Below are 10,762 nucleotides of genomic sequence, written 5' to 3'. Positions count from 1 at the left end.
CCAGAAGCAGATGCCGTTTCGACACATGCCGTCCCAGCCACCTCTTCGCACGACGTCGCCGCCCAGTCACCGGCGGCCCCAACGTCAGCCATTGTCCTCGCGACGACGGAACTTGTTGTCGTTGCTGCTGCCTCTCCGACACCGTCCCTGCGTCCCGCCTCGGAGATTGACAACTGAAGAAGCCGACATGCTGGCAACCGCCAGCGTTTGATCTTGGTCCAATCTTGGTTAACATGTTCCTTCTGGGCTGCCAGTGTCGCCATCAGGTTGTCCCTTTTCTTCGTTGCGGGCGCGAAAGGATGGCCAGCGTGGTAAAACATCACCCATCTTACCGCAAGCAGTGATGCCCTGTCCTTCGTTTTGGCCTGGTCATGATAGCCAGGCCGCACGACGCCCCAGGGCTGGTGGACGGACAGTCATCCTGAACCTGTCAGCATCTGGTTGTTTTTGTACGACCATGAGAAATGAGGCCTTGTTTTCAAAGATATTCGACACCTCCCATACCTATGACCCTGACGACAGCAACGAAAGCTCAACACCCACTGTGTGTTATCTCTCCGTATGGCGTCGATCTTCGGCGGCTCGTCACCCGGCTTGAGGTAGCACAGGACCATAGGTGCGCAGCGGGTCAGTGACCTGGCTGCTCAGATGCGCAGTGTTGGATCCAGCCACGTCTTCTATTCGCAAAGGCGTGACGCATCATGATGATGCTACATCTGCGTAGATGCCCAGGCACACGCCCGCCGATGCTGCCGGCGGCACACGTCATGAGGGGGGAGTCGATGGCAGAAAATGGAAGCAGGCAAGGGGTCGGGCAACATGGAGATCTGTTTTGGAAAACGGTGTGGTCTAGTCTCATTTCTCGAGCAGGAAGCGTGCCTCTCCCAGGAGGCGCTGTCATGTAGGCTGGTTGAGCCGTTCCGCCCTGGGAGGCCGATGCTCGAGGATGCGAGATCCTCCATAGCATTAGCAAAGCTCCCTCAATCGTATCTCGAGTCAGGGCTATTTCCTCGCTCCCTCAATTCTTCGACGTGCATGCCGGCCGGTGCGCTACCTAGATACCTAGCACGTTACGGCACGATCCGGCACGATCCAGCACGGCCACTGATAGACTTGCACACCGCTTCAAGATCCTTCCAGAATCAGCAGGCCACGGCACCCAGCACGTGCACCGGGCATGTCATGAATCTAGACGCATTGCTGCTGCATCCAACATCACGGCCTTTCTCACAAAGGGCGTATGAGATCCGCACGCCGACATCGGCTAGCATTGTCATGTCTCCTCCACCCAGTGACGCTTATCAGCGCTACTCCACGTTTGCCCTCCAATCCCGCATCAATCCTGCGGATGAGCAATGCATTGTCGAAATGCTGTCATCGTTCCAAACTCACACCTTGGACAACTTGTGTCTTGAGTGAATGTTGCTGCAATACATCTCGCTCAACCACAAGTCAACAGCACTCATTTATTCTCACTCTGAACTAAACCCCACTCCTCTCGCCAACGAAGAGTGCATCACCAAAACACGACCCCTCAGTAGGCGTGCCCGCGACGTGCCCACGATGAGCCCAGCAAAGGGCCCAACGGCCCTCAGCAGCGACAAGATCCTCCTGCTCGTGGCCTCGCCGCCGAAGCAAGACTGGATCAGCCGCATCGAGTCGCGCTACCCGGGCATCGAGATCCGCTGGGTCGACTGCACGAGCTCGGGGGCGCTGACGACGCCGGACGAGATCCCCGCCGCGCTGTGGAAGGACATCACCATCTACTCAAGCTGGCTGACGCCGCGCGCCGAGCTCATCCCCAACGTGCGCTTTGTGCAGCTCTCCTCCGCCGGCGCGGACCGGTGGCTCGACCACGCCCTGTATCTGAATCCAGACGTCGTTTTTTGCTCGGCCAACGGCGTCCACCCGTACGTCCTTTTGATTCCTTCAAGCCCCAAGCTCCCCCCCCCCTCGGGGTACATCAAGTCGTCGACTGACCCGGCCGTGACAGCCCGCAAATAGCGGAATGGGTCATCGGAACGTGGCTGTCCCACCAACACCGCTTCCTGCACTACCATGACAGCCAGCGCGAGGCCTCGTGGGCCAACCGTCTCGCTTACCCCGTCGAGGACTCTGTCGGCCTCCGCATGTAAGTCGTGCCCGCCCCGCCTTGTCGCGCCCCCCCCCGCTCCCCCACTTCGTGAACTGTGCGCATGACTGACCCCCTCCCGATGACTAGGGGTGTTCTCGGCTACGGCGCCATCGGCCGCAGTGCGGGCCCGTTGCGCAGGCCCTGGGCATGGAAGTGTACGCCTACCGCGCAGCGAGCGCGCGGACCCGGCCTCCCGGAAGGACGACAGCTACTGGGTCCCTGGCACGGGCGACCCAGAAGGCGTGCTGCCGGCGCGCTGGTTCCACGGCGCCGACGTCGAATCCGTCAACGACTTTCTCGCGCAGGACCTTGACCTCCTCGTCGTAGGTCTGCCACTGACGAAGGAGACGGACGGGATCCTTGGGGCAAAGCAGTTCGACATCTTGTCCAAGAAGAAGACATTCGTGTCCAACATTGCGCGCGGCAAGCTTATTGATCAGGAGGCCCTCGTGGCGGCGCTTGAGCAAGGCAAGATTCGAGGGGCAGCTCTCGATGTCACGGACCCGGAGCCGCTGCCGGCGGACCACCCGCTATGGAAGGCACCAAACGTCTTCCTTACGCCGCACGTCAGCGGTCGGAGCACGGCCTACTGGGATCGTGCGCTGGCCATCTTTGAACAGAACCTGGAGCGCTGGTCCGAGGGCAAGCCGTTGATCAACGAGATCAACAGGACGCTTCACTACTGAGCCCTACATGTCGGTAGAGTCTGTAAGCATTCACATCATGAGCCAAGGATGAGTGACGTAGAAAAACGGAGGAGGGTATCATTAGATTCATTACCGTTACCACACTATGCGCCATTCTTCGCAAACCCAATCTCCGACGACGAAGCCGATCCTGCCCCTGGCTCGAGCGTTGTCGCCATTTCTAAGCTGCCAGTCCTAGGCAGCGAGGTCGTCGATATTCGCCTCAGACATTTCATCTGCCTCTCAATCTCGCTATCACGCACAATATTGACCTCAGTCGTTTTCATGATCAATATGCCGTCGGCCGTGCCGCTCCTTGCCTCGTCTGTAGGTTCGCGGCCGGTCTGGACATGGGCAGAGTACCGCCGGCCAATTTCAGGGTTCGCAATGGCACCCTTTCTAGCAAGCTCGTCCTGCAACGTGCCGCCGACCTCGATGGTGTCCATGGCCATAGCAGGCAGACTGTCAAAGCAGGCGGGCACGCGCTGGCTGCCGTCGAAGATGTAGTCGTTCCGCCCGGAAGACGTGCCCATGCGACCCCCTGAAAGATCTATGAGGCCGTTAAGGATATTGAACTCGAGCTTGAGCTTGATCGAGTAGACAAGTGCCTTGTAAGCAGTCTGCAGTTCGTAATAGCCAGCGTACTCCAAGCCTAGGATGGTTATGTCTAGCAGAATGACGACGATGTTGACAAGGATGAGATGCCAGAGCATCCGCTTGCGGGCAGATTTGGCGTGAAGGGTCGAGTCGCGGAAGAGCTTGGTCGTGGCCACAATGTACATGATGGATATAATGAGCTCCTGGAGGAAGAAAATGGTAATCTGGATCTTCTCATAAACAGAATAGACCAACAGGAATCCTTCCGGGTCCGATGAGTTGGCGCCGTAGATGAGGATAGACACGGGAATATGGCAAATGATGGCGTTTGTGACGACCATGGCGAGAACAAAGCGCAGGTGTCTCGGGTCGCGGTCGACGAGGTGCAGCCGCGAGTACAAGACAACCGACTGGCCAGTGACAAGAAAGGACCAGCCGATAACGATCATGGTGACATAGAGATAGATGAGCCGCGTGTTGATGCCCAGGCCCTTCAGCAGGAAACCGATGGAGTAGGGCACGAGACCAAAGGTGGCGACGCAAAAGCTCCAGAAATACAGGCCATTGCGCTTCTTGAAGGTGAAGAAGATGATGCAGGCGAGTTCGACGGCATTGTAGAGAGCTATGGTGATGAAGATGACAATGGGGAAGGCGGCGTTGAGGTCGCGAGTCGAGTTGCTGACGATGCCATGATCAACGTCGAACATGGTGGTTGGCTGACTCTGAGTGCCGTTTCGGGGCCACGGCCCGTTGATCAAGCAGTGCGGCCTGGCAGCCGTTTGGGTTCACAGGCGTCCAGCGGGAGGAGAAACGCGATGGCGCAAGAGTGGAAGAAGATGCACGCGAAGAGCATCCTCTTCATCTCAACAAGTTGGTGATCATTGACAAGTGACGTGCGGTGAACGAGGGATGAGATGGAGGAGCGCCGATGCCGGTTGCGGGCGTAATCGCAGGGAAGGGACTGTCTTAAACAGACAGAAGGGACGGCGGGGCCCTTCTTGCCTGGTCTCCCACTTTCGCACCGCCGTTTGTGCTTTCCTCAGATGCAGGGCGGGCGCAGATGTGACTGCCTCGAGAAACAAGTCACTAGCACATGGCTTAAACTCAAAACCACGGGCGCCCAGGTGCACCTGACGATCATGACAGTGCGTCCTGTTGGGGGTCTGCCGGCCGCCGGTGTATCCTCGAACCAGATGCTGGGACGAAAGTCAGCCTCCACCATATGCAGCCATCTGCAGCCCGGACTGTGGTCCATGCAACCTCTGCAACCTCTGCAACCTCTGCAACCTCTGCAACCTCTGCAACCTCTGCAACCCATCTCCAGCCGACCTCGGGCTGTCAAGATGGCCCTCGTCCTATGGAAGCTCAGCAGACAGGCAGACTAAGACACGAACAGCAGAGACACCTGCGTCCTGAGAAACGTGTCTGCCGCAGCCAGGCACCAGCCCAAAGAGCTCATCGAGATGAACTCATCACCCAGCAACATTCCAACGCCCTACGCGCACCCATGCCGTCGCCAGCGGCCTGGACCAACCGGCCTGGCAACGTCCGTTGCTAAAGGGAGCTCCGTTGATGTGGAGCGCGCATGCAGCCCTTCGAGGAGACCCAAACGAGCTCAGAGCCATTCCGACTAGGGTATGGGGCAGCCGACATGACGACAGGCCCTGCGAGGCGTCAACGCCCACCACCACCGATCGCAGTCCAACCCAGGTTTGGGCGCAACTCTCTTTAGGTGGCGCCTGGGTCTATCGGCACTTGAGATCAGCGCCCTTGACTCGCATCTAGATCTTGAGGTCGCAGTCGATTGTTGCTGACTCAAATATACCTCAGAAATGTCCCGTCATGCATGAAACGGTTCGAGGGGTTGACCAGCCTACTGACCATTGAGCAGCAACGCGTTCAAGGGCGCAAGAGACAAAGTTCTCACGGCTGTGCGCTGGATTTCAGCCTCTCTTTCTCATCCCACAAGACCATTGAAACGCAGATCAGCATCCAAAACGGCTTGGTGGCTGAGACAGGGCGACCCAAGCTCGCGAACCCAACATTTGCTCAGCAGGTGAATCGAACCATGGGCCTGGGCCCTCAACCAAAGATTGACTGTGACTCTCTCGCTCAGTCGAACCTCCCACAACAACCATTTTATGCCCAGCCGCATTATCCAAGTCACATCCTCTCCAATGGGCTTATTGGTGTTGCATCGACTTCCAGAAGCTAGGTGACAACGATGCGAAGGACGATTCAACGCCGTGTCCACGAATCATGCCCAGCATAGCACGATGTGACGTGCTCGGATGCGAAAACCCGCAGCCGTGATTTCTGCAGGTCTCCATTCCATGTTCGAGAAGCTATGATTACCTATTCATACATTCTCAACGGCCAATAGATCAAATGAGACGCCCTCACAAAGCCTTGCGAAGGCCCTCGTGCTTGACCACCCAACCGCCTTTCTTAGGGAAGCCCGGAGCGTCACTGGATGATCCCTCCCATCCCTCAGCCATGTACGCAACTGCAAGTCAATCGTCAGCCAACTACGAGACAGCATCGACACCAAACTGAAAGCAAATGGTAACTGACCGGCCAAGAGAAAACCCGGCGTTCCCGGGCACAAAAGGGGGCGGCGTCCCGCCGTCACCGCCTCGAATGGCGAAGCCTACATCGCGCACATTCCGTTAGCAACCGAGTCCCTCGCCCTCCCTCAGCCATGGTGGCACTTACCAGCATCGTCAAACTTCCAATAATCATACGCCGTCAAGTGATAAATAGCACGCTCTGGGTTCCCGACTCTCGCCGAGTTGATCGCTAGGATCGGTCTCCCCCAGCCCCGTATTTTCTGGTCAGTCCAGACCTCCCACACCTTATCTGCCGTGCGTCGTCCGACCTCCTCATCTACCGCCGGCGTGTTGGGCAGGATGCCCTGCATCATGATGAGGCTCCGTGGATCTCCGTTCAGTTTAGGATCCTGCCACCACGTCGAGTTGACGCCTTCGTACACGGCGTACAGACCGTCGACCTGCGGGGGTTTTGACAACTTGGAAGCGACTGTCGTCCAGTGCCCGGGAACAGGCCGAGCCAGCCTCTTCTTCCACTCGCGTGCGACATCGAGGCCGTAGCGCCAGTACGCAAGCTCATATGCAAGGTTCAGGGTGTCCTCGGGTGGAGTGTTTTCCGTGACACCGAAAGAGCTGCACATCGTTAGTCATGACTTGTAGGAGGTGACGAACGAACTCACGGAGGGCCGAGGTCGTAATTTCCAGACGACTCGTTGTACCAGGCGTATGACGCCATGTAGTCGGCAGTCGCCTCGAGTATCGGATCCCACCGTTCAAGGGTCTCCTGCGTTGGCTTGGTCTTATACGCCAGCATCGCCATGTACATTGGGTGTGGCTGTGCATTTGTCAGATGGTTCTCTTCCGAGCTGTACACGATTGTGACATACTTGCTGCCATAGCAGAAGAGCGTTGATGAGGCCTGTGAGCTCCGCCCTGTCATCGTGTCCGTCATCTTGGGCCATCGAGCGCCCTCCCAGCCCATGAGCTTGGCCCGGGCAAAAGAGGTCGGTAGCAGCTTTTCATAAAGGGCAGGGAAAATGTTGTGGAAATGCTCTTCACGACCCCCACGAAACCCCAATGTGCGTTATGCCAGACCACCATCTCCATGTGAAACTTGCCTGCAAAGCGTAAGCATGCGCCCACCAGCTCTCTCTCTCCCACGAGTGTGGATGATTGTAGATGAGTGCACATTCCGTACCACCCAAAAAAACATGAGTCCGCTCTCCTGAGGAGACTCGCCTTTTGCAGCGCTATTGACGCGAACGTGATACTGCGAAGTAATGATGCGCCGCTGCAGCTCCGTTGCGTTTGGGTTCGTCGAGGCGGTCAGGTCAACGAAGCCGCCCTGATCCCAGTAATCGTGCCATCCATCCGTGTTGCGCGCCCTGATCGTCTCCGGCAGATCTGGCAGGCGTTTTCGCGGAGAGAAGTGCGCCGTGAACGAGAGCGAAGATGGCTTCTGTTCCCCCCTTCCGGATGCAGGTGCTAGGGTATACCTGTGCGCCGTGAGGGCCGTTGAACCCTCTGGTTCGACCTTCTGCAGGGAAAGCGGACTCATGTCCGGCCAGCGGAGGTTGACGTTGTATCTCGTCGCCTGCATCTCGTGGTAAATGTGCGCCGTGTTCGCCTCGCAGCTGCGCGTCAGTCTCGTCGTGTGGTTGGCCGGAAAGTCGTAGACGCCGACAAAGACCTCGTACTTGTACTTTGTCGAGTGGATCGGCGGGTACGGAAAGTCGAGCTCGACCGTCAGGTCTCCGGACTGGATCAGCTCCGAGTCGATATCGAAAGACGACGGCGTCCGAGTCAAAGTCGCCCTGCGTGACGACTTTGACCGGGCGGCCGTCGACGGTGAACGTGGAGGTGATGACGCCGCTCCAGAGGTCGAGCTCCTGGCGCGTGTCTGAGATGCGGGCCGCCGACAGCGTGGCGTTCCTGTAGCGGAGGCCGATCCGGCCGAGGTTGACTCTGTTAGGGTTGCTGATGAGCCACTGCGAGACGTCGGGGAGCTTGGGGTCCGGTATATCATAAGAGACATTGCGGCCGTGGGTCTCCATCGGCACGCCGGTGTAGTCTGATATCTTATTCCTGGGGAGGTTGCTCGTTCAGCTTCTTTGGTCATGATCATGTTCTGAAAGGGGCAAACACACCCGCCGCTGGGCTCGGTATCGTTGTGCCACGCCCACACCGACATGGTGTTGAACGGCAGATAGGTCTGCATGCCAGTCGTGTCTACGCCAAAGGCAAAGTTGCCGTTTCCAACCTGAAGAGGTGTCGTCTCATTGTTGATCAGTTTCGTCCGCACAATATTGTTATCGCTCACGATGCGATGCCTGTTTGTGTTAGAGCGGCCGGCCGTGGGCAGAGATGTTTTCCGGGCTCGGACTTGCCTGTCGATCTGGCCGAGCGCCGCGATAGGCAGCATGAGCCAGAACGTACTCCTAAGTGACACCATCTTTCGTCAACTTGGTCAAGTGTTGGACATCTGGTCACCTTGTCTGTCGTACCATTTGGGGCGATATGAGCTCAGCTTTATTCAGTCAAGACGGCCCAGGCATCCCGGCCAAGGACACCCACAACCCCACGTCGTCCCCGGCTTGTTGTCCAAGGGGAACATCCCGAAATCCGGGGGAGGGAAGCAAGGGTCTGACTCCGCAGAACCATAGCAATATGGCACATCATCATCCTTGCCACGTGCCCGCAGCGGCCCATGTCAGCGCGCCGAGATGGCCCGAACGCCGCCGCGACCACATCACGACCGCTGTCCATCTCGGAAGGGACCAGCGCGCCGGTAGCCACTGAGCTGTCTGCCCGCATCCAAATATCCGTCGGCAAAGAGTGACTGGCAGACGGCTGCATCAGCTTCAAGATGGAAGGATCAATAGCGCAGTGGAGGAGAGGGCTTCAACCAGCGGTTCTTCAGGGAGCGCTCTCGCGGCGCGGGGTTCCTGTGGTACGGCTGGTGCCGATCAGCTCCTCATGTAGACCAGGAACCAGCATTGCGACGTTGCCGGATCCGAGTCAAGATGGCCAATTGGCGCCCCATTGGTGTATCTTCTTGGCTCCGTCGCGGGGAACTGTAGCGAGCCTCTTGTTGTCAGTCAAACGTCCTGCAGATACGACAAGTTACTTCGAATGTAGCTCGGTTCAGGTTGAGCGCGTGACGCACGATTTTCATGACGCCATGATGCTCTTTTGATTCGGTATTTTCGTGGTTTAACTAACCATCACCCACCCAGACAACAACGCCCGCTACCCGACACTCCCATGACTTCATTCATTGGGTATTCGCCCAGAATCTACTCATCAATCATAAGGACACTCCTGAAGCGCACCTTGTTCTGTAGCATGTGGTCCGTCGCCTCCTTAGCCTGGGACATGGGGAACTTCTCAACCATGCACTTGACGTTGTGAGTGCTCGCAAATGCGATCGCCTCCTCCGAGTCGAGTGCATGTCCTGCAGGCCATCCCCACACGGACCTGCCACCAAGGATGAGGTCAATTGAGTTGATCTCGAGCCCACCCACGGGCGCCAGGATGCACAACTTGCCAGCGGGCTGCAGACCAGCCGTCAGCGGGGAAATCGCCTTTGGGTTGGGAGCCGTGGCCACAATGAGCGCGGCGCCGCCGAGCTCCTGCAGCTTCTTGACGGGGTCGTCCTTGCTCGAGTCAATGTATTCGTGCGCGCCGAGCTTCCTAGCAAAGTCTTCCTTGGCCGAGCCCGAGCTCAGCACAGCGACCTTGTAACCCATCTTGACGGCGTACTGGACAGCCAGGTGGCCCAGACCGCCAACGCCCTGGACGGCAACTAGGTTGCCCTGCTCAACCTGCATCTTGCGGATACTGTTGAAGACAGTGACGCCGGCGCACAGGAGGGGCGCAACCTCGGCTACGTCGAGCTCCTTAGGGATTCGAACAACAGCCTCGGAGCGCAGAAGCGCATACTCGGCATAGCCACCGTCTTGGGTCACGCCATTGATAGCTGCATGATCGCACATCTGGAACTGTCCACGTTGGCACTGTCGGCATGCCAGATCGTGGCCTACCGTCTCGTCAGTGGTTAGGCGACTTGTGAGACAGCTCACGTAAACTTACCGCCATGCCAGGGGCCACCAACGCGCTCGCCACCAGAAAACCGAGTAACGCCCTCACCAACAGCGACCACATCGCCAACGAGCTCGTGGCCGGGCACACGGGGGAACACATCGCCAAAGGCACCGGATGACATGCCCGTGTCCGAGTGACAAACGCCACAGGCGCGCACTCTGACGAGGACTTGGTTAGGGCCAGGCTGCTTCAGTTCCAAGTCCTTGAGGACCATGGGACCACCCGCCTTCTCGACGACCCAGGCCTTATATGTCTTGGGGAGGGACGACATGGTTGTGGATTGTGTGAATTGATTCGGTATCAAGATGATGCAAAACAGAATACAAGAGACGAGGGAATTTCTTGGACGGGAAGAATGTTGCTGGACACCAAAGAGTCCTACATGTGCAAATCTGGATCTCATGGGTCTTATACCTGGGCCTCAAGTATTGACGCGAAACTTATCGTTCGGCAACCAGAGCTCTCCAATCTATGGTGACTTAAAGTCTGGGTGGACACCGACTTCCCCCTACCCGCGCATGCGTTTGTACCGGTTGAGCCTTTGTTGACATACGCTGATAACTGACGGTGTTTGTTCGGATGAGTCTGTTCCCTGGCGAGCAGTCTCTCAGTTTTTTTCTGTCGTAAATCCGTTGATTCCTCTGCACATCTTTTTTTTTTTTTTTGTTTTTTTTTTTTTTTTTTTTTTTTTT

At 57.4% G+C, this 10,762-nt stretch overlaps 5 protein-coding genes across 5 annotated transcripts in view; 1 reads left to right on the top strand and 4 right to left on the bottom strand.

The window, feature by feature from the left end:
• Positions 1 to 1,419: 1,419 nt before the first annotated feature.
• Positions 1,420 to 2,820, top strand: VDBG_09938 (glyoxylate reductase; the record flags this gene model as incomplete). Its single annotated transcript, XM_002999852.1, has 3 exons — positions 1,420 to 1,910; positions 2,070 to 2,131; positions 2,222 to 2,820. The coding sequence occupies 3 exons, from the start codon at positions 1,420 to 1,422 to the stop codon at positions 2,818 to 2,820; spliced, it is 1,152 nt and encodes a 383-aa protein (XP_002999898.1).
• Positions 2,821 to 2,924: 104 nt separating this feature from the next.
• VDBG_09937 (integral membrane protein) lies at positions 2,925 to 4,124 on the bottom strand (the record flags this gene model as incomplete). The annotated part of the gene is made up of 1 exon (XM_002999851.1): positions 2,925 to 4,124. One exon carries the CDS (start codon positions 4,122 to 4,124, stop codon positions 2,925 to 2,927), a length of 1,200 nt encoding a protein of 399 aa, XP_002999897.1.
• A 1,821-nt stretch (positions 4,125 to 5,945) lies between these two features.
• Positions 5,946 to 8,418, bottom strand: VDBG_09936 (conserved hypothetical protein; the record flags this gene model as incomplete). The annotated part of the gene is made up of 4 exons (XM_002999850.1): positions 5,946 to 6,067; positions 6,133 to 6,491; positions 6,647 to 6,981; positions 7,165 to 8,418. The coding sequence occupies 4 exons, from the start codon at positions 8,416 to 8,418 to the stop codon at positions 5,946 to 5,948; spliced, it is 2,070 nt and encodes a 689-aa protein (XP_002999896.1).
• Positions 8,419 to 9,262: 844 nt separating this feature from the next.
• On the bottom strand, positions 9,263 to 10,341 carry VDBG_09935 (alcohol dehydrogenase; the record flags this gene model as incomplete). The annotated part of the gene is made up of 2 exons (XM_002999849.1): positions 9,263 to 10,005; positions 10,059 to 10,341. 2 exons carry the CDS (start codon positions 10,339 to 10,341, stop codon positions 9,263 to 9,265), a joined length of 1,026 nt encoding a protein of 341 aa, XP_002999895.1.
• Positions 10,342 to 10,677: 336 nt separating this feature from the next.
• The window catches only part of VDBG_09934 (conserved hypothetical protein), a gene marked incomplete at both ends in the record, with an annotated part of 1,708 nt that continues 1,623 nt past the window's right edge, over positions 10,678 to 10,762 (bottom strand). The window contains one exon of the mRNA XM_002999848.1: positions 10,678 to 10,711. Within this exon, the coding sequence (XP_002999894.1) occupies positions 10,678 to 10,711 (34 nt within the window). The remainder of the gene's footprint in view (positions 10,712 to 10,762) is intronic.

This window comes from Verticillium alfalfae, genomic scaffold (assembly GCF_000150825.1).
Source record: "Verticillium alfalfae VaMs.102 supercont1.17 genomic scaffold, whole genome shotgun sequence".
Taxonomy (NCBI): Eukaryota; Fungi; Ascomycota; class Sordariomycetes; order Glomerellales; family Plectosphaerellaceae; genus Verticillium; species Verticillium alfalfae.
This window is presented reverse-complemented; position numbering and strand designations above follow the sequence as displayed.